This window comes from Manis pentadactyla, chromosome 3, assembly GCF_030020395.1.
Source record: "Manis pentadactyla isolate mManPen7 chromosome 3, mManPen7.hap1, whole genome shotgun sequence".
Classification (NCBI taxonomy): Eukaryota; Metazoa; Chordata; class Mammalia; order Pholidota; family Manidae; genus Manis; species Manis pentadactyla.
Genome location: NC_080021.1, coordinates 125,648,976 through 125,672,995, shown reverse-complemented (window position 1 = coordinate 125,672,995; position 24,020 = coordinate 125,648,976). Strand labels below are relative to the sequence as shown.

The window sequence follows — 24,020 nt, the reverse complement described above, 5'->3', positions numbered from 1 at the left end:
TCTGTATGTGAGCCAAGAGACAGGAAGTGACCAGTCACTGACCCTGTGAACCACCCAGTGATTTACACCATGCTTTGTGGGCCAGAGGCTGGCAGAGGTTTGTGCTTCATGGGGTCACTCCAGCTCATGCACTGCGGTCACAGAAATCAGAACTGCACTGTCAGTGAGGTGGTACTACTAAACTGACTGTGGTAAAGACATTTGTGCATGTCGGTAAGTGCAAAGGTAGGGCTGCTTTTTTGCTGCAGTTTTTAATGTCATGGTGAAATTAAATTATACTATAACTGTGATTGCTGATACAAGAAAAAACACACGGTTTTTTTCCAGGTAAGCCAGATCCTGGGTATATAAAAATGCACAGAAAGAGACTGGAGATTAGTGTTAACTGGACAATATTTACTGAGCACCTATCCTGCGCCAAGAAATGTTTTAGGTGCTGAGGAAAGCAGAAATCCATGCCCTCAAGAAATTTCTAGTCTAAAAGAGGACTGCAGAAAATACAATAACAAGATAAAGAAAAAGCAAAATATACAACATGTCAGAAGTGAAATGATAATGCTTTGGATCAAAACAAAGCAGAAAGGGGTCTTGACCACCACTTCAGGTGGTGGTCAATGAAAGCCTCACTGAAAATGACATCTTGGTGAAGAGCTGAGGGTTAGGGAGTGAGACCTGCCAATATGGGAGGGGGTGGAGGGTGATGCAGGGAAGCAATCCAAGCAGGAAACACAGAACCTGCAAAGCCCTCAAGCGAGCACAGGCAGAGATGCACTGGAGCAAGATCTGCAGGGAGTAGAAGACAGACCAGGGATGCTGCCAGGAGGAAAGGCAAAGTCGGGGCAGGGTGGGTAAGAAGAATGACACAGCTGGCTTATTTCTACTGAAGAGGCCAGGTAGGGTTTTGATTATAGATCTATTTTGCAGGTAGAACCACAGAATTACTACTGATGGATTGGGTATGGGAGAGAAAGGAGTCAAGATTGACTCCAGGGATTTTCATCTGAGCGAGGACAGCAGGCCAGTAACTGAAATGAGTGTGACCTCATGAGTGTGACTCATGAGTCAGTCAGGCTGAAGTAAGATCAGAAGCTTAGTTTTAGAGATGTTAACTCTGAGAACGCTTATCAGACAAGGACACAGATGTCAACTAGGTAACTGGATATGCAAACCTGGAGTTCTGGGCCAGGGTCCAGGAAGTTAAAAGTGGGAAGTCTGAAATATCATCAAGGGGGTAAGGGCAAAGATAAAAGAAATTGTTGCTCAGGGCTCAAGCACTCACCTACTGGAAGCCTAAGAGATGAGGAATGTGTATTATTTGCCAAAAACAGGGCTCAGAAAGTTGTCAAATTGAAAACATAATTAAAAAAAAAAAAAAAAAAAGAAGGTACCATATGACCTGGCAATCCCTCCTGCGTGTATGTACACTAAGGATGAAGGGGAAACCTGTCCACAGCAACCAAAAGTGGAAACCCAAATGCCATCAACTGGTGAATAGATAACTGTGCTGTATCTATGCAGTGGAGTGTTACTGGCTCTAAAAAGAATGAAGTACTAACATATGTCACAACACAGGTGAACCTTGAATATACTATGTCATGTAAAAGAAGTTAGTCATAAAAAGACCATTATGTTGTATGATTACACTTAGGTGAAATGTCCTGAGCAAATGTATAGATAGGAAATACATTTATGCCTGCATAAGGCTGAAATGAGAAGTGACTGCTAATGGGTTTCTTCTTTCGGGTAATGAAATGTTCTAAAATTGTGTGCTGTTGGCCACACAACTTTGAATATACTAAAAGCCACTGAATGTACACTTTAAATGTGTGGCTTGCATGGTATATGAATTACATCTCAAACCTTCAGGAGAAAACCAAACTCCCAAAGAAAAACTGGAGAATCCACAGAACTGCTCTTCTATCATTTATTGATGCTGACTCCAAATCTAAGCCTTCTCTCTCATGTATTATGATAGTAAACTTACAAAGTTAACTGTAGAAAATCTACAAAGATGAGCAAAAGATATAAAGAACAAAACTAAAAATCATAAATCCACACTTTCAAACATCAAGTGATTCTTTTTTACCACCTACCCCCTTAGGTGTACTTTGGTCCAAACAAAACTGAAACCATACCATGTAGTATCATATCCTTGTTTCACAAATTATATAATTAAAAAATGTTTTTTATATGCCTGTATTACATACTGCTGTACCACACTGTATTTATTCTTATAAATTTTAGGGCATTTTGTTTCCATGTTTACTATTACAAATAGCCCTTTACCTGAATCTCAGAATAGGTATTAGATTAGGACAACCCTCTAGAAATGGAATTACTTTGTTAAAATAAGCGAATATTTTTAAGGCTCTTAAAGTACTGCCTTCCAGAATAGTTTCCTCAATCAATCCTCTCATCAACTATGCACGAGGACCAAGTTTACCACAAATGGAACTAGTTCTTGTCAGTTTAAATTTTTTTTAATGTGAAAATATTATTAATTTGGGATTCATTACTTTCTAGTGATAGCTACTTTTACACCTACATCTTATTTTTTTTTTTTTTGAAACTAATCGCTTTTATTAGATCATTAGTGTTTCATGATTTGGGGATATATTTGTATACCATACAACTGTTGGGCTATTTTATTGCAATGGTGACACCTCAACGATTTTGAAAAGCAACATATGTATTTTGGAATGGGTATAGTCTTGGGGCTACTGTATATACTAAATTGAATGGCTTCCTAATATGCGAGATTCTATCCCTGTTTTATTGTTATAATAATTTTTTTAAAAAGACATACTGAAACTTTAAGAGTGAGACTTAAAAAAAGGCAAGCATTGAAGAAAAGTAAACACAGGAGGCAGGGAGTTATGTGAGGTGTGAAGAGCAGGTCCTGTTCATCTTTCCACCGCAGGGTCCCCGCGTTTCCTCTACCCGTTTTACACCTACATCTTTTATTAACTGCCAGCTTACATTCTTCATTGAGAGCACATTTATATATTCCTGTTATATATGCTGCAAATAACATTTTGTCACTTGTCTTTAATTTTCATGATGCTGGTTTTGACATACATAAAATACTAATGTAAATGACTCAATCTTTATTTTTGAGAAAAAAGAATTTATAAAGAAAAAATCTCCAAACTTAACAAATGGTCACCAAGATTTCCTTCTAATAGTTTTTGTTTTTTACGTTTTTTTCTTTGCAACATTTATTTATTTAGCACATGAATGTACTGTGCCAACAGCTTTATACATACGAGTTCATTTAGTCATCATCATCATCCCATTAGAAGACCTTATACCTTCTCACTTCATGAATGATGAAACTGAGATTAGGTAAATTAAATCATATCACTAAAGTAACACAGTTAACAAATGCAGACCTTTGAATCTCTACTCAAAGCTAAAGCATCTGAAGCCATATTCATTCCACTGCACCCACATGCATATTAAGATATCTTAACAGAGTTATGCTTTGCTCTGGGTTCTATCATTAGAACTACCACCCCTAGTCTGTATTAAAGTTCAATAGCTTGAAGGTCAAGAGTTGTTGAGTAAGTCCTGTCTAAGCCCTTGAAGCAACCCCCCAAAATACTTTTTTTTAAGAATAATGTGGCTCTCCAAAACGGAAGGAACAAAATGGCAGCAGACTCAGAGACTCCAAGAATGAACTAGTGGTTACCAAAGGGGAGGGGTGTGGGAGGGCGGGTGGGGAGGGAGAAGGGGACTAAGGAGTATTATGTTTAGTACACATGGTGTGGGGGATCACGGGGAGAACAACGTAGCACAGAAAGGGCACACAGTGGATCTCTGGCAACTTGCTGCACTGATGGACAGTGACCGCATTGGGGTATGGGTGGGGACTTGATAATATGGGTAAATGTAGTAACCAGATTGTTTTTTTAAGTGAAACCTTCATAAGAGTGTATATCAATCATACCTTAATAAAAAATTAAAAAAAAAATAATGTGGCTCTCTGTGGAAATGTAGCATGCTGCTTGGCTTTAGGATATAGGCCTAATTGCTTTTATATTGTAGAAACAGACTAAAACACATTTTACTAGCTAGTACACATGATCAAAGATTCAGTGAAACTTCCCCGAAAATCTACTGTAAGAACAAACTTCCCCTGTATTTTTATCAACGCTCTCTCATTCATTAGCCCTTTATATTCTATACTTTATACACTGGTGCTTAAACAACCACACTCCAGATTCTTGCTAATATTCTTCCTTTCAAAGGGCATTAAAAACTTCTTGTATCAAACTTTATTTAAAGTCCCCTATTTTACTTATGTTATTGTTAAGTAGTCTCAAATTCTTTTTGAAAAAAAAAGAATAAGTATTGTTTATTACAATTAATGCTGGTTGAAGCTGTGAATTCAGCAAATTTCTATGGCTGAATGCAGCTAATCACTAGAGCATGACTTTAAGTGTGCTGTTTAGAACAAAGTAAAATTATGGGCATATTGATATTAAGCTGAGAAGGGTAAATTAGACACTATACCAGTATAGTTTACTATAAATTGGGACTACAACCCAGCACTGCATTTAAAAAAAATTTTGGTATCATTAATCTACAATTACAGAAAGAACATTATGTTTACTAGGTTCCCCCCTTCATCAAGTCCCCCCCACATACCCCTTCACAGTCACTGTCCATCTGCATAGTAAGATGCTGTAAAATCACTACTTGTCTTCTCTGTGTTGCGCAGACCTCCCTGTGCCCCCCACGCACTACACATGCTAACCATAATGCCCTCTTTCTTTTTCCCCACCCTTATCCCTCCCTATCCCACCCATCGTCCCCAGTCCCTTTCCCTTTGATAACTATGAGTCCATTCTTGGGTTCTGTGATTCTGCTGCTGTTTTGTTCCTTCAGTTTTCCTTTGTTCTTATACTCCACATATGAGTGAAATAATTTGGTACTTGTCCTTCTCCACCTGGCTTATTTCACTGAACATAATACCCTCTAGCTCCACCAATTTGTTGTTAATAGTAGGATCTGTTTTTTTCTTATGGCTGAGTACTATTCCATTGTGTATATGTACCACATCTTCTTTATCCATTCATCTACTGATGGACACTTAGGTTGCTTCCATTTCTTGGCTATTGTAAACAGTGCAGTGATAAACATAGGGGTGCAGCTGTCTTTTTCAAACTGCAGTGCTGCATTCTTAGGGCAAATTCCTAGAAGTAGAATTCCTGGGTCAAATGGTATTTTTATTTTGAGCATTCTGAGGAACCTCCATACTGCTTTCCACAATGGTTGAACTAGTTTACATTCCCACCAGCAGTGTAGGAGGGTTCCCCTTTCTCCACAACCTCACCAACATTTGTTGTTGTTTGTCTTTTCGATGATGGCGATCCTAACTGGTGTGAGGTGATATCTCACTGTGGTTTTAATTTGCATTTCTCTGATGATATGCAATGTGGAACATCTTTTCATGTGCCTGTTGGCCAACTGAATTTCTTCTTTAGAGAACTGTCTATTCAGCTCCTCTGCCCATTTTTTAATTGGATTACTTGCTTTTTGTTTGTTGAGGTGTGTGAGCTCTTTATATATTTTGGATGTCAATTCTTTATTGGATCTGTCATTTATGAATATTTTCTCCCTTACTGTAGGATACCTTTTTGTTCTATTGATGGTGTCCTTTACTGTACAGAAGCTTTTTAGCTTGATATAGTCCCAGTTGTTCATTTTTGCCTTTGTTTCCCTTGCCTGTGGAGATATGTTCATGAAGAAGTCACTCATGTTTATGCCCATGAGATTTTTGCCTATGTTTTTTTCTAAGAGTTTTATGGTTTCATGACTTATATTCAGGTCTTTGATCCATTTGGAGTTTACTTTTGTGTATGGGGTTAGACAGTGATCCAGCTTCATTCTCTTACATGTAGCTGTCCAGTTTTGCCAGCACCATCTGTTGAAGAGACTGTCATTTCCCCATTGTATGTCCATGGCTCCTTCATCAAATATTAATTGGCCATATATGTTTGGGTTAATGTCTGGAGTCTCTAGTCTGTTCCACTGGTCTGTGGCTCTGTTCTTGGGCCAGTACCAAATTGTCTTGATTACTGTGGCTTTGTAGTAGAGCTTGAAGTTGGGGAGTGAGATCCCCCCCACTTTATTCTTCCTTCTCAGGATTGCGTTGGCTATTTGGGGTCTTTGACGGTTCCATATGAATTTTTGAACTATTTGTTCCAGTTCATTAAAGAATGCTGTTGGTAATTTGATAGGGATTGCATCGAATCTGTATATTGCTTTGGGCAGGATGGCCATTTTGACGATATTAATTCTTCCTAGCCAGGAGCATGGGATGAGTTTCCATTTGTTAGTGACCGCTTTAATTTATCTTAAGAGTGTCTTGTAGTTTTCAGGGTATAGGTCTTTCACTTCCTTGGTTAGGTTTACTCCTAAGTATTTTATTCTTTTTGATGCTACTGTGAATGGTATTGTTTTCCTAATTTCTCGTTCTATTAGTTCATTGTTAGTGTATAGGAAAGCTACAGATTTCTCTGTGTTAATTTTGTATCCTTCAACTTTGCTGAATTCCGATAACAGTTCTAGTAGTTTTGCAGTGGAGTCTTTAGGGTTTTTTATGTACAATATCATGTCATCTGCAAACAGTGACAGTTTGACTTCTTCTTTACCAATCTGGATTCCTTATATTTCATTGTTTTGTCTGATTGCCGTGGCTAGGACCTCCAGTACCAGGTTGAATAACAGTGGGGAGAGTGGGCATCCCTGTCTTGTTTCCGATCTCAGAGGAAAAGGTTTCAGCCTCTTACTGTTCAGTATGATGTTAGCTGTGGGTTTATCATATATGGCCTTTATTATGTTGAGGTACTTGCCCTCTAGGCCCATTTTGTTGAGAGTTTTTATCATGAATGTATGTTGAATTTTGTCGAATGCTTTTTCAGCATCTATGGAGATGATCATGTGGTTTTTGTCCTTCTTTTTGTTGATGTGGTGGATGATGTTGATGGATTTTCGAAAGTTGTACCATCCTTGCATCCCTGGGATGAATCCGACTTGGTCATGGTGTATGATCCTCTTGATGTATTTTTGAATTCGGTTTGCTAATATTTTGTTGAGTATTTTTGCATCTACGTTCATGAGGGATATTGGTCTGTAGTTTTCTTTTTTTGTGGGGTCTTTGCCTGGTTTTGGTATTAGGGTGATGTTGGCTTCAAAGAATGAGTTTGGGAGTATTCCCTCCTCTTCTGTTTTTGGAAAACTTTAAGGAGAATGGGTGTTACATCTTCTCTTTATGTCTGATAAAATTGCGAGGTAAATCCATCTGGCCCGGGGGTTTTGTTCTTGGGTAGTTTTTTGATTACTGATTCAATTTCATTGCTGGTAATTGGTCTGTTTAAATTTTCTGTTTCTTTCTGGGTCAGTCTTGGAAGGTTGTATTTTTCTAGGAAGTTGTCCATTTCTCCTAGTTTTTCCAGCTTGTTAGCATATAGGTTTTCATAGTATTCTCTAATAATACTTTGGATTTCTGTGTGGTCCATCGTGATTTTTCCTTTCTCATTTCTGATTCTGTTGATGTGTGTTGATTCTCTTTCTCTTAATAAGTCTGGCTAGAGCCTTATCTATTTTGTTTATTTTCTCGAAGAACCAGCTCTTGCTTTCATTGATTTTTTTGTATTGTTTTATTCTTCTCAATTTTATTTATTTCTTCTCTGATCTTTATTATGTCCCTCCTTCTGCTGACCTTAGGCCTCATTTGATCTTCTTTTTCCAATTTCGATAATTGTGACATTAGACTATTCATTTGAGATTGTTCTTCCTTCTTTAAATATGCCAGGATTGCTATATACTTTCCTCTTAAGACTGCTTTTGCTGCGTCCCACAGAAGTTGGCGCTTTGTGTTATTGTTGCCATTTGTTTCCATATACTGCTGGATCTCCATTTTAATTTGGTCATTGATCCATTATTTAGGAGCATGTTGTTAAGCCTCCATGTGTTTGTGAGCCTTTTTCCTTTCTTTGTACAATTTATTTCTAGTTTTATACCTTTGTGGTCTGAAAAGCTGGCTGGTAGGATTTCAATCTTTTGGAATTTACTGAGGTTCTTTTTGTGGCCTAGTATGTGGTCTATTCTGGAGAATGTTCCATGTGCACTTGAGAAGAATGTGTATCCTGTTGCTTTTGGATGTAGAGTTCTGTAGATGTCTGTTAGGTCCATCTGGTCTAGTGTGTTGTTCAGTGCCTCTGTGTCCTTACTTATTTTCTGTCTGGTGGATCTGTTCTTTGGAGTGAGTGGTGTGTTGAAGTCTCCCAAAATGAATGCATTGCATTCTATTTCCTTCTTTAATTCTGTTAGTATTTGTTTTACATATATTGGTGCTCCTGTATTGGGTGCATATATGTTTATAATGGTTATATCCTCTTGTTGGACTGAGCCCTTTATCATTATGTAATGTCCTTCTTTATCTCTTGTTACTTTCTTTATTTTGAAGTCTATTTTGTCTGATACTATTATTGCAACACCTGCTTTTTTCTCTCTGTTGTTTGCATGAAATATCTTTCTCTATCCCTTGACTTTTAATCTGTGCATGTCTTTGGGTTTGAGGTGAATGTCTTGTAAGCAGCATATAGATGGGTCTTGCTTTTTTATCCATTCTATTACTCTGTGTCTTTTGATTGGTGCATTCAGTCCATTTACATTTAGGTGATTATTGAAAGGTATGTACTTAGTGCCATTGCAGGCTTTAAGTTTGTGGTTACCAAAGGTTCAAGGTTAGCTTCTTTACTATCTGTCTAATTTAACTTGCTTATTGAGCTATTATGAACACAGTCTGATGATTCTTTATTTTTCTCCCTTCTTATTCCTCCTCCTCCATTCTTTATATGTTGGTTGTTTTGTTCTGTGCTCTTTTGTGTTTCCTTTAACTGCTTTTGTGGGTAGTTGATTTTATTTTTTGCCTTTAGTTGGTTGGTCTGTTTTCTTTGCTGTGATTTTATTTTCTCTGGTGACATCTGTTTAGCCTTAGGAGTGCTCCCATCTAGAGCAGTCCCTCTAAGATACCCTGTAGAGGTGGTTTGTGGCAGGCAAATTTCCAACTTTTGCTTGTCTTGGAATTGTTTAATCCCTCCTTCATATTTAAATGATAATCGTGCTCGATACAGTATCCTTGGTTCAAGGCCCTTCTGTTTCATTGCATTAAATATATCATGCCATTATCTTCTGGCCTGTAAGGTTTCTGTTGAGAAGTCTGATGATAGCCTGATGGGTTTTCCTTTGTAGGTGACCTTTTTACTCTCTCTGGCTGCCTTTAATACTCTGTCCCTGTCCAGCACTGCATTTTAACCCCTTATTTATAAAAGCTTTTCTGATGAATCTCACATTAAAATTTAAACAATGAAGTAAGGGTAATTAATTAAGTCAAGTGGTTGACCTCAAAGTTGTGGCTAGAACAATAGCCTTGCTAAAGTCAAATATCCAACTAAATCTTGATGCTTCCTACTCCCTCAATCTAAGTCTACCTGAAGGAGACAAGTAACACTTGCCCATTTTCTTCTGTTGATAGGCGGGGCAGATAAAAATGTTTATATAATTAAACCCTTTATGAACTGCAGTGTACATGTTAATGCAAATTAAATACTGCTTTACCAGTAACTCATTCTATACCAAGGATTTGGGTTGCATTTTATTTTGACTAGCTAAAAATTTAGATTCAGGGCTCCAGAACAAACACTAAATATTTTTCTAGGTGCCACTGAAACTTCCAGAGTTAAACTACTAGATTCGCAGCTTTGGTTCATTGTGAACCATACAAAAATTATTCTTACCTTTACTCCTTGAATGAGACCATTCATGAGGAATGTGTGTTGAGGAAATGTTTCATGTAGAACCTACAAAAGCAAACAAATGTCAGGACAAATTCAAAAGCAAATTAAAGGGAAAGATTTCTGCCTCTGTTAATGGTAGGGTAGGTAAATAACATGAATCCTGGAATGAAAAAATTAAGTATCAGTGACATATAGAAAATATCCCAGAGGTATGAAAAGGCAACAAAACAGTGAGGCAGAAATCTAAATAAGGCAAGAACCTGAAAAGGTACACCAAGCACTCAGTTGCTTTCACTGTAAAAGCATCTGCAGCAAAAATAAACTCTTAATTGACTACCCCCTCAACCACTGACAATTTTAAGCAGGCATCACAAAGGGTTGGACCAGCAAACAAACCCACGTATGGGCCTGCATTGCAGTTTTATGGGACTTACATAATCTAGAAGTCTCAATCCTTAAATCTGGATTACAGTGACTCCAGACTAGTAGCATGTCCAGATGTCAAGCAGAAAAAATCTACAAGGCCATCATTTAGGCTTCAAAGCAACCTTACATACAATTCTTCAAATACAATGACCTGTACATAATTAAAGATAATCAGATAAAAAGGAAATAAGACACTATGAGCAAGAAACAGCATCAACTAAAATCCTAAATAAACTCTCAAAGACTTTACCTTTTAGAATTGCTCCACACAAAATTTAAAATTAAGATGCTTACTATGTTCCAAGACATGGAAAATAAGCTACAAACTTTTAAACTATAAACTATAAAAAAGTACATAGCAGATTAAAAAAAACAAACTTCCAGATTAGAAAAAAAAGCATTGAATTAGAAACTCAATGGTTATGTTTAATATCAAAAGAAGTTATCCAGAATGCAGCATAAACAGACAAAAAGAATCTAAGACAGAGACACAGAAGATCCAAGAACAAAGTCTGACACAACTTCAGTTAAACTTGTCCTATAATGAGAATGAGGCAGAGACAATATTCAGGAGCCAACGGCTAAGAATGTATTGGAACCAATGACAGACATCAATGCAGTGATTATAAAGTAGCCTAATTCTAATCAGTACAAAAAGAAATCCACCCTCACAATCAAATTGCCTTCAAAGGAGCAACAGTTAGGCTAACAGATGGCTTCCCAACAGTAATTAACAGTGGAACCCAGAGAGGGAGCATGCTACGCAGCCATCAATGAAATGGAGAAAAACAAGTACTGACTTAAAGTCATGTACCCAGGTAAATGCCCTCTGAGAACAAAGGCAAATATACACATTTTTTGACTAGCAGAAACTAGTTTACTAACTTATAGTAATGAGTTAACTAACTTAAAAACTTCAACTAACGGGAAAAAATATATATACTTCCCTAAGAAGGAAAATAAGCCAGAGGTAAGGTCTGAGATACAAAATGAGATAAAGAATAGAGCAAATGGTAAAGATAAATGAACAGTAATGATACAAAGCAAAAATATGTCTTACAGGTTGTATTTTCAATTATACAGAATTAAAGTACTTAATGTTAGCATACATGAGGTAAATGAATACGAAGTTTAAATTGATTTATGTCATTTACGCTAATGTTATTATCGTGGATGAGGGCGAAGACATTGATTAATATTAGACTTCAATACATTTGCATGTAATGCCATGGTAACCACAAAAATGACAGAAACAGAGAACATTTTTGATCTAATAGGAGAAAAATTAGCATTACTACTCCATGCAAAAGAAAGGAAAAAGGAAAAAAACCTTAAAACTGTGGTACAAAGAACAAAATAATATGGTAATCGAATTCAAGCAGACTTAATACAGTAGTTAAAAGGCAGAGTAAATGTCTTCTGAAAGCAAATTTTAGACAGAACCAAAGTTCAGGACTTAGAGCCAGAGGATTTCTTATACATTGCTGGTGGGAATCTAAATTAGTATAATCACTTCAAAAAATAATTTAGCAAAACCTGGTTAAACTTTTTCATCCAGTACTGCTTAAAACTACAGAAGACAACCAAGCACATGAACCTGTCTTGTACACAAAAGATATGTACAAGAACATTTACAGCAGCATTATTCAAACAACAAAAGATATGTACAAGAACATTTACAGCAGCATTATTCAAACAACAGAAAAACCAGAAACTCAAATGTTCACCAAAACAGAGAAATAGTTAAAATTGCACAACAGGGAAAAAAGCAAGCCCAAGATACTGTGGGCACTGTGCATATGGTATCCTTTTCATAAAGCCCAAAACAGCCAAAATTAACAGTAAACCACACACATGTAAGCATTTATAAATATATATATACACACACACAATGAGATAAATACAGAAAAATGTATATATACATATGTATACATACGTAAATATACACACACAATGAGATAAACCTAGAAAATAATAAACTAAATGATAATGATAAATTCGGAATTGTGGTTCTGTGATTTACAAAAATTGGGAGCAGGATACTCCTGATGGAGCAGCTGTCTACTAAACTCCAGATAAGTGGTGACAAGACAGTTCATCACCACAGGTTTTTAAAAAAATGAAGTTAAAATGCATTCACAGAAATTATTTCCTATCTTTCCCCTAACAGCAATATTTTTAAGGTTTAGAAAAAGTTTGTCATCTCAGGTAGTGGCATATGAGCTCTGCTTACTTGTAATGGAAAAACAAAAAAGTAAATAAAGGACACCAAATATCTCAAGTGGAAAATAAAATTCTGAGAAAAATCTTTCAAAAATAACAAGTTTCATAGGATACAAAGATAAAGAAAAATCTCTTTGAAAAAAAAAGACAAATAAATATTAGAACTGCTTAGTAATCTGTCACATGCATAACAATATGTGAAAGAGCAAAACACTGCTGCAGTAGAGGGCCATATGCCCCACTGTGGTACCAACTCACCTTACCCCACCTGGCATGCTGACATGATGTGCCAAGCTCCAGAAGACATTGTTTTTCACAATCCCTGATCTAACTTTCATTTGTAAATTTAACATAAATTTCGGCAAAAAATGTGAGAGAAACCACTGAAAGGAAAAGAAAAGAACATAAAAAGGAAAAGATAACCTATTTCACTATCCAATGACCAAATTATGGTAGGAAACATCACAAAGCTTTAAAATAAGGGCAAGTGTCCTCAAAACACTAGAGAAGACACCACCTCATTACTGACACTGCTGCACAGGGGTCGGCACCAAACAAAGCAAAGCAAAGCAAGCAAGTAAAACCTTCAGGAATTGATCACAGAAGAAACACAGAAATACAGAGAGAGAAAGAAGACCTCCAGAATGATGTCCGGGAAAATCTACCTGAAAACTGACCATATAAAGTGTAACAATGTGTTGTAGTGTTTAAAAAATACACAATTTAGCTGCATAACAATAATGAAAAAGGTAGAAGAGAAACATTTCTCTCAACAGATGATGGAAGAGGTAGACAAAAACATCAATGATTATAAAAGACATCCAATGTAATAAACAGACTCAACGCACTTAACATAGGGGGAACTCTATTCCAACGACAGGATACTTGTACTTTTCAGGTCCTATGAAACATTGGTTAGAATTAACTGTATGCTAAGACAGAGGACAAACTTCAACAGATTTCAAACAACTAAAGTCATAATATGTTCTCTGATAGTACAGTAGTCTGGGAATATTTCCAATGTTTAGAAATTAAACAATACACCTTTTGTATATTAATATCCTTTCAAAGGAGAACCACAATAACACCTTTCAAAGGAGAATCGCAAAGAATATTAGAAAAAAGAATGAACTAAATGGCAATAGAGATACAACATATCAAAACTTGTGACTGATAACTACATCAATGCTTAAAGAGGAATTTAAAGTTCTAAATAAAACTGAAAATCAAAAAAGATCTGAAATCAAGTTCTGAGTTTCCACATTAAAGAACCTAGAAAAAGAACAGCATATCCAGCCCAAAGAAATAAGATAATAAAAAAAGAACAGATATCAATGAAATAAAATCTAACCTCTCAATGATGAGAATTAACAAAGCCAAAAGTAACTTCTTGGAAAAGATTAGTAAAATTGATAATCTCTTAACAAGATTGACCAAGTGAATAAAACAACAAATTATTAGTATCAAGAAAGAAGACTCGAAATGATGGCAGTGTGAGAAGTGAGGCAGAAACCTCCTAAAACTACATATAACATAAATATACAGCAAATACAACTGATCCCGAAAGAGCAACCAAAAATAAGACTGCAACAGATGGCCTACATCTGGGGAAAAGAAAAGACCTCACAGAATAGGGTAAAGTAGCAGAGCCATGATCTAGTGGGACCCAAGCCCTCCTCTCACCGCAGCTCATCGGCACCAGGAAGAGAAACGGAGCGGGGAGGAGTAGAATCCCAGGACTGCTAAATACCCAACCCTGGAGATCTACTCTGGGAGCACAAACCCACATTACATGGTGCTGTGGAGATTAGAGAGGTTGGAAAGTAAAGACAGGTGGAATACTCAGACGGAAATTCCAGCTGCTTGTGGAGAACAGTACCCACAACCGGCGGCTCCGGGACAAAAGAAAGGCAGGAATTTTGAAAGACTTCCCAACAGTGAGATGGCTGCTAAAGGGGCAAGGATTACACAGAGCTCACTGATCAGGAAAAAAAGACAGGTAGACAAAATTGTACAGTTACACACAGCCCAGAAGGTTGGGAACTTTCAGGAGCTTCATGCACTCTATCCCACTGAATGGCAACACACCACCAAGGCACCCCACTGTGATACACACCCTGCCACTCCTTCCTCCCAGCCGGCACCGACTTGCAAACCTGCTACCCCCACCTTTGTTCCCAGGGCAACCAGAGGGTGGCCCTGCCTATGGCAGATACAAGAATGTAGAATAGAGGCTCCTCCCTGTGCACTCGACACACTAGCCATGGCAGTGGAGGCAGACACTGCAGCCGGGAAGCAGGAAAGAACTCTTTCCTCCTGGCACTCCACATGCCTACACTGCTGCCACGCACCTACAACATATGCCATCACTCCAGAGGCCCAGCAGCTCAAGAGAGTAGAGGAGCTTCTGGGCACTGCAAACACATTATTATTCCATAGTAATCATTAGAAATATTAAACAGCAAAACAATCTGGTACAAACCTAAATCCTTCAAATAACAGAAAGAGGGCCAAGTGAACCGCCAATTTTCCAGATAAAGATTTCAAAACAAAAATCATAAACATACTAATGGAGCTACAGAAAATATTCAAGACCCAAGGGAGGACTTCAAGGGACAGAAACTTTGAAATATAGAATATCTGAAATAAAATGTAAAATGGAAGGATTTAAAAGTAGATTAGATGTTGAGCAAGATTTCAGAGGAAGAACTTGGGAAAAATGGAAGCCAGAGTGTAAGAACTTCATCTACAATAAATTTGTCACCAGGAGAAGTGGAAGAAGATGATGATGATGAGAACACTTGTGGGCCCTCGGGACTCTGGGAAGCATTGACTTCTTGTAATGGATGTAGGAACCTTGGCTTTCCCATTCTTGCACAGGAGTCCTATCCAAAGAAGAGGAATTACACTATGGAAATCATATCATCTGCTTCTCTGGATACATTTCCTTCAGAAAATGAGAACTTTATGTGATCTCACGGACACAGCAGTTACAAAAAAACCTTGCTCCTTAGAAATTGCAAGAGCCCCTTCCCCAAGAACTGATAATGCCTCTGAGGTAGCAATTACTGCTCCAGGAACTAGTAACCATACAAACAGCTCTACAGGCCCAACACCTGACTGCTCGCCTCCATCCCCCTACACTGCCCTCAAAAATATTGTAAAAGCCATTCGACCCCAGCCTAAACAACGAACATCTATTGTGTCTTCTTTGGATTTTCATCGAATGAACCACAACCAAAAATATTTTGAAATCAACACATCTACAGGGTGTACAAGCTTTATTTCCAGCCCTCCTGTTAGTCCACCCACCTCTTCTGTGGGAACCACAGAAGTCAAGAATGAAAGAACTGGCTGTACAGATTTGTAAGCTAGAATGAATGGGTTCCTGACACACTGTAGGCCGTGAAATCAGACTGCTTACATTTGTTTGCTGAATATGAGGCTGAACTTCCTACCAAACTATGAAACTTAACCTCTTTATGCTGAGCTTTTCTTATCTAAAGAATAAAATTAACAATTAAAAAAAAAAAGTAGACTAGATGAGACAGAGGAGATGTTAAATGAAATAGAAATTAGAGATTACGAATACAAAGAAGCTGAGGCACAGAGAGGAAATAGGATCTCTAGGAATGAAAGAATATTAAGAGAACTGGGTGACCAATACAAACAGAACAATATTTGCATTATAGGCGTACCAGAAGAAGAGAGAGAAAAGCACATGGAAAATCCTTTGAAGAAATAACTGCTGAAAACTTCCCCAATCTGGGGAAGGAAATAGTGTCTCAGGCCATGGAAGTACACAGATTTCCCAACACAAGGGACCCAAGTAAGACAATATAATAATTAAAATGACAAAGATCACAGACAAGGACAGAGTATTAAAAGCAGCCAGAGAGAGAAATAAGATCACACACAAAGGAAAACCCATCAGGCTATCATCAGACTTCTCAGCAGAAACCTTACAGGCCAGAAGGCACTGGCATGATATTTAATGCAATAAAATGAGAAGAGCCTCGAACGAAGAACACTCTACCCAGCAAGATTATCATTTAAATTTCAAGCGGGGATTAAACAATTTCCAGATAAGCAAAAGTTGAGGGAATTTACCTCCCACAAACCATCTCTACAGTGAATTTTGGAGGGACTGCTACAGATGGAAGTGCTCCTAAGGCAAAATAGCTGTTACCAGAGAAAATAAAACCCAGTACAGGAGGTAGACCAATTAAATGCTAAGCAAATGCAAAATTAAATCAACTACCCACAAAGTCAGTCAAGGGATACAAATAGAGTACAGAATATGACACATAATGTATATGGTCTCAATGCACCAATAAAAGGCACAGAATTACTAAATGGATTAAAAAAATAAGACCCAGCTACATGCTGCCTACAAGAGACTCAATTCAAACTCATAGTCACACACAGACAAAAAGTGAAGGGATGGAAAAAGATATTTCATGCAACTAACAGGGAGAAAAAATCAGGAGTTGCAGGATGTGTATCAGACAAAATAGACTTCAAACAAAGAAAGTAACAAGAGACAAGAAGGACATTACATTAATGATAAAGGGGGCAGTCCAACAAGAGGATATAACCATTATAAATATCTATGCACCCAACACAGGAACAAATATTAACAGAATTAAAGGTAGAAATAGAATGCAATGCATTCATTTTAGGAGACTTCAACAATCCACTCACTCCAAAGGACAGATCAACCAGACAGAAAATAAGTAAGGAGACAGAGGCACTGAACAACACAATCAGATGGACCCAACAGACATCTACAGAACACTCCACCCAAGAGCAACAGGATACACATTCTCCTCAAGCGCACACAGAACATTTTCCTGAACAGACCACATACTAGGCCACAAAAGGAGCCTCAGTAAATTCAGAAGGATTGAAACTGTACAAACCAGCTCCTCAGACCACAAAGGTATGAAACTACAAATAAATTATGCCAAGAAAGTATAAAAGCCCACAAACACATGGAGGCTTAACAGCATGCTCCTAAATAATCAATGGGTTAATGACCAAATAAAACAGACATTAAGCAATATACGGAGAAAAATGAAAACAACAACTCAAAACCCCAAAATCTGTGGGATACAGAGAAAGCCATGTTAAGAGGAAAGTACACTACAACACAGGATTATCTCAAGAGAGAAGCACAATCCCAAATGAACAGAATAACAAATGAGGCCCAAAGTCAGTAGAAGGAGGGAAATAATAAAGTTCATAGGAGAAATAAATAAAAATGAGAAGAATAAAACAACAGAAAGAATCAATGAAACCAGGACTTGGTTATTCAAGAAAATAAACAAAATAGATAAATCCTTAACCAGACTAATCAGTAAAAAAACAGTGTACACACATAAACAGAATCAGAAATGAGAAAGGAAAAATCATCATGGACACCACAGAAATACAAAGAATTATTAGAGAATACTATGAAAAATTATATACAAGCAAACTGGATAACCTAGAAGAAACGGAAAACTTTCTAGAAAAATACAACCTTCCAAAACTGACCCAAGAAGAAACCGCAAATCTGAACAGACCAATTACCAGCAATGAAACTGAATCAGTAATCAAGAAACTACTCCTGGACCAGATGGCTTCACCACTGTATTTTATCAGACACTTAGTGAAGACCTAATACCTATCCTCCTTAAAGTTTTCCAAAAAGTAGAAGAGGAGGGAATACTTCCAAACTTACTCTATGAGGCCAGCATCACTCTAGTACCAAAACCAGACAAAGACACCACAAAAAAAAGAAAATTACAGACCAATATCCCTGATGAACATATATACAAAAATACTTAACAAAATATTAGCAAACTGAATTCAAAAAAACATCAAAAAGACCATCCATCATGATCAAGAGTGATTTATTCTAGGGATGAAAGGATGGCACAACATTTGAAAATCCATCAACATCATCCATTACATCAATAAAAAGGACAAAAATCACATCTCCATAGATGCTGAAAAAGCATCTGACAAAATTCAACATCCATTCATGATAAAAACTCTCAATAAAAAGGGTATAGAGAGCAAGTACCTCAACAAAGTAAAGACCATATATGACAAACCCACAGCCAACATCATACTTAACAGTGAAAAGCTGTAAGCTTTTCCTCTGTGATCAGAAAGAAGGCAAGGATGCCCACTCTCCCACTTTTATTGAACATACTACTGGAGATCCTAGCCATGGCAATCAGACAACACAAAGAAATAAAAGGTATCCATATCAGGAAGGAAGAAGTTAAACTGTCACTGTTTGTAGATGACATGATACTGTACATAAAAAACCCTAAAGACTCCACTCCAAAACTACTAGAATATCTGAGTTCATCAAAGCTGCAGGATACGTAATTAATACACAGAAATTGGTTGCATTCTTATACACTAACGATGAACTAACAGAAAGAAAAATCAGGAAAATAATTAAATTCACAATTGCATCAAAAAGAATAAAACACCTTAGGAATAAACCTAACCAAGGAAGTAATAGACCTATACCCTGAAAACTACAAGACACTCATGAGAGAAATTAAAAAAGAAATTAAATAAGTAGAAATATATCCTATGCTCTTGGGTAGGAAGAATTAATATTGTCAAAATGGCCATCCTGCCTAAAGCAATCTACAGATTCAATGCAATCCCTATCAAAATACTGACAGCACTCTTCAATGAACTAGAGTAAATAGTTTTAAAATTCATATGGAACAACCAAAGATCCTGAATGGCCAGAGCAATCCTGAGAAGGAAGAATAAAGCTGTGGAGATTATGCTTCCCGATTTCAAGCTCTACTACAAAGCCACAGTAATCAAGACAATTTGGTACTGGCACAAGAACAGACTCATAGACCGATGGAACAGACTAGAGAACACAGATATAAACCCAAGCATATATATGGCTAATTAAAATATGATAAAGGAGCCATGGACATACAATTGGGAAATGACAGCCTCTTCAACAAGTGGTGTTGGCAAAACTGGATGGCTACATGCAAGAGAATGAAACTAGATTATTGTATACCCTCATACACAAAAGTAAACTCAAAATGGATCAAAGACCTGAATGTAAGTCATGAAACCATAAAACTCTTAGAAGAAAACATAGGCAAAAGTCTCTTGAATATAAACATGAGCAACTTTTTCCTGAACACATCTCTGCGGGCAAGGGAAACAAAGGCAAAAATGAACAAACGGGACTACATCAAACTAAAAAGCTTCTGTACAGCAAAGGACATCGTCAACAGAACAAAAAGGCATCCTACAGTATGGGAGAATCTATTCATCAATGACATATCCAAGAAGGGGTTAACATCCAATATACATTAAGAACACACATGCCTCAACACCCAAAAAGCAAATAACCTGATTAAAAAATGGGCTGAGGATATGAACAGACATTACTCCAGAGAAGAAATTCAGATGGCCTACATGCACATGAAAAGATGCTGCAAATCGCTAATTATCAGGGAAATGCAAATTAAAACCACAATGAGATATCACCTCACACCAATTAGGATGGCCATCCTCCAAAGGACTCGGAACAACAAATGCTGGCAAGGATGTGGAGAAAGGGGAACCCTCCTACACTGCCGGTGGGAATGTAAATTAGTTCAACTATTGTGGAAAGCAATATGGGGGTTCCTCAAAAAACTAAAAATACAAATACCATTTGACCCAGGAATTCCACTCCTAGGAATTTACCCTAAGAATACAGCAGTGCAGATTCAAAAAGACATATGTACCCTTATGTTTATCACAGCACTATTTACAATAGCTAAGACATGAAAGCAACCTAAGTGTCCATCAGTAGATGAATGGATAAAGAAGATGTGGTACATATACACAATGGAATATTATTCAGCCATAAGAAAACAAATTCTGCCATTTACAACAAAATGGATGGAACTAGAGGGTATTACGCTCAGTGAAATAAGGCAGGTGGAGAAAGACAAGTATCAAAGGATTTCACTCATCTGTGGAGTATAACAACAAAGCAAAAAACTGAAGAAACAAAAACAGCAGCAGACTCACAGAACCCAAGAATGGACTAGCAGTTACCAAAGGGAAAGGGGTTGGGGATGGAGGATTAAGGGAATTAAGGGTTATTATGCTTAGCTTATATAATATAGGGGTGGCATGGGGAAGGAAGTACAGAAAAGAGAAGATAGGTAGTAGTAGGAAGGACTCTATAGCATCTTACTACACTGATGGACAGTGACTGAAATGGGGTAGGTCGGGAGGACTTGGTAATATGGGTGAATGTAGTAACCACAATGTTGCTCATGTGAAACCTTCATAAGACTGTGTATCAATGATACATTAATTTAAAAAATAAAGTAAAATAAATAAATGAATAAATAAATACCAATTGGTGAACATGTGGAGCCTGGCTGGTTGGCTCATCCATTCCAGAGAACTTTTGGCAGCATACACTAAAGATGAATGAACAGCTCCAGTCTTACTCCTAGGTACATATTACAGGAAACACGTATACATGCTCACCAAGACATATCGTAACAGCAGTATTTGTAACAGGCAAAAGCTGGAAACCCAAGTATCCATCAGCATAGGATGGATTTCAGTGATTTTCAGAAAGAATTCACAGGACTCAGAAAACTGTTACACTAAGTTATGATTTATTTTAGCAAAAGGACCCAGCTCAGAACCCAAAGTCACTGCTCTTGCCTGAAGTTTGGTAAATGTTTCTGAGTTTGTAGTATGCCTTTGGATAAATTCCAAAGCACTAAAATGGTTTTTTTGAATTCCAGAGCACCAACTTTATTGGAAGAGAACTAACAGATCTTCTTACAACATCATGTGAAAATTCAAAAGTCTGATAATAATTTTGGGGAAAAAAATGAACTTTGCCTCAGAAACCTGTGAGACTATCAAGTGTATGAACATTTGTAATGAAAATCCCAAAAGGAAAAGAGAGAAGGGGTAGCAAAAGTATTTGAAGAAAAAATGCCCCCAAACTCCCAAATAGGATAAAAAATATTAATCTAAAGATCCCATAAGCTAAACAAACCCCCAAATAAAAGGAACTCGAAGTGATCCACACCCAAACTGCTGAAAGAGAAATATCTCTAAAAGAACAAGAAAAAGAAATACCACATACACCAGATACACAAGGGACTGACACCTTGTTCAGGAAAGGGGCACACAGTACACAGTAAATATTTTAGTGCACAAGGTCTGTGTTGCAACTTCTCAATCCCCCTGCTGTAGCACAAGAGCAACCACATTCTATGGGCATCATTGTGGTCCAACAAAATGCTGTGTGCAGATATTTATATTTGAATTTCATATAATTTTCATGTTATCACCAAATACCCTTTTGATTATTTTCCCCAACCATTTAAAAATGTGAAAACCATTCTTGGTGCACAGACCATACAAAAGAAGGCAGTCGGCCAGATTAGGCCTGTGGGCCAGTTTGTAGACTCCTGACCTAAGTGAAACAATACAATAACAGCTGACTTCCCATCACATACAACGGATGACAGAAGGCAATACAGTGATATATTGAAAGTGCTGAAAAATCTATCTAAAGAAATAAAAATGCACACCAAATATTTTATACATGGAATTTTAAGATAAGGAGACCTACTAATGGTTACATTTTATTTCCACATCAACTTTTTATAACTGTATTGATTAGGAAAGTTGGAAAACCAGCAGTCTTTTTAAAAGCATTCACAAGTTTACTGACATAGAAGTATAGAGACAACAATATACCACACACAATAATAGCATAGAAATAAATGACAAAGGTCATTCTATCTGCTTAGCTTACATTCATTTTGTCTTAACAGCTGTACAAGAGAAAGCAAAGACTTAACACAGTGTGACCATATATTATACTTTTAGCAAGTGCTACTTATCTCCTCTTAATAATTCAAGGCATCTAAGAGGGCGTATTCTGGTACTTAAGTTAAAATACTATTAGAAAACCATCAAAAACATAAGATGAGCCTGGAACATCCTGTGATTACAGAATGCAAGGCAGTCTCCACATTGACTACAGTGGGGAGCAAATCACCAGACACAGTGCCTGTGTGTGATGCCAAAACTGCCTCAACTCCCAAGAAGAAAACACTGATGAAGTGAAGGAAGCAGGGCTGCGCTGCACAGCAGGCAAGAGACTGACAAGGCACAATGTATACTTGCTGAATACACAACCACATATTTTGAGAGTAAGAAAGAAGGGAAGGAAAACCAGACATAGCAGGGAAGTGTTTAAAGAGCATTCTGTGGATTACTAGATTGCCCTCTGGAGAGGAAGACACTTGTGTGAAATACTGAGTCCTTGAATCTCTAGCAGGATTTTAAGAAAGCCAGCTTGCAAAATAAAAACTGCAAATTGTGGATATAATTCTTCACATGCAGGAACTAATATTAAGTATATCTTTGTTAAAATAGGTGCTCTTTTTAAATATATTAGAAGATGTTTAAATTAATTTAAACAGATGTTTACACTAAAATGAAAGCAGGCCTTCTAAGAGGATGCATGATTTGACTAGAGGGTAGACTGTCACACAGGGATGCAAGGAGAGAGAGAGGTCATTTTTATGTACAAACTAGTACTACTAGAAGGTGTGTGAGGCCAACTTTACAAATTTACTTCAGTGTATTAGGGGTGGAGACCTTTCTGATGGAGCTTAATTAACAAACTCGTTTCATCTAGGCATGGCTACATGAGACAGGCACAGAGAAAATGATTAAGAAGCGAACTGTTCTATACTACTTCACATGGGGTCCTAATGATGCTGAGACAGAGACTGATTGGACCAAGTATCACTATGCACACACTATTCTGTGTCTCTGAATCCTGAAAGAATACTGTTTCTCTTGTCACTCTTCCCCAGTGGCCTCTGAAATCCCTTTCTGTTCGAGTCTTGATTTGAAGGAATTCATTTCTTCAGTCAGCCCATTAGGAAATGTGAACCCAGAGATGTCCTGCAGGATAGTGTCATAGTGCCAAATGGCGTTTGGCTGATAGAAATGATTGTTACTGTCATTAAGCTCTTATCTTGCTATGGGCTGACTGATAAATCTTTTGGACCTTCCCTGTGAAGGGAAAAAAAAGGACAGAGTGCTGTCTATTAGCTACAGCAGGGAAAAAAACACATACACCAACAACATGGATGGAGCTAGAGGGTATTAAGCTCAGTGAAATGAGCCAGGTGGAGAAAGACAAGTACCAAATGATTTCATTCATCTGTGGAGTATAAGAACAAAGAAAAAAACTGAAGGAGCAAAACACCAGCAGACTCACAGAACCCAAGAATGGACTAACAGTTACCAAAGGGAAAGGGACTGGGGAGGATGAGTGGGAAAGGAGGGATAAGGGGGGAGGGAAGAAATGGGGCATTATGATTAGTATGTATAATGTGGGGGGGTGCATGGGGAGGACTGTACTGTGCAGAGAAGACAAGTAGTGATTCTACAGCATCTTACTACACTGATGGACAGTGACTGTAATGGGGGTATGTTGGGGGGACTTGGTGATAGGGGGAGCCTAGTACACAT

General features: G+C 37.4%; 1 protein-coding gene across 3 annotated transcripts in view; it reads right to left on the bottom strand.

The window, feature by feature from the left end:
• The window catches only part of MFSD14B (major facilitator superfamily domain containing 14B), a 105,479-nt gene that overhangs the window by 41,716 nt on the left and 39,743 nt on the right, over window positions 1-24,020 (bottom strand). For all 3 annotated transcript variants that reach the window (XM_036928920.2, XM_036928919.2, XM_036928921.2), the window contains exon 3: window positions 9,810-9,872. In XM_036928920.2, coding sequence (XP_036784815.2) covers window positions 9,810-9,872 — 63 coding nt within the window. The remainder of the gene's footprint in view (window positions 1-9,809; window positions 9,873-24,020) is intronic.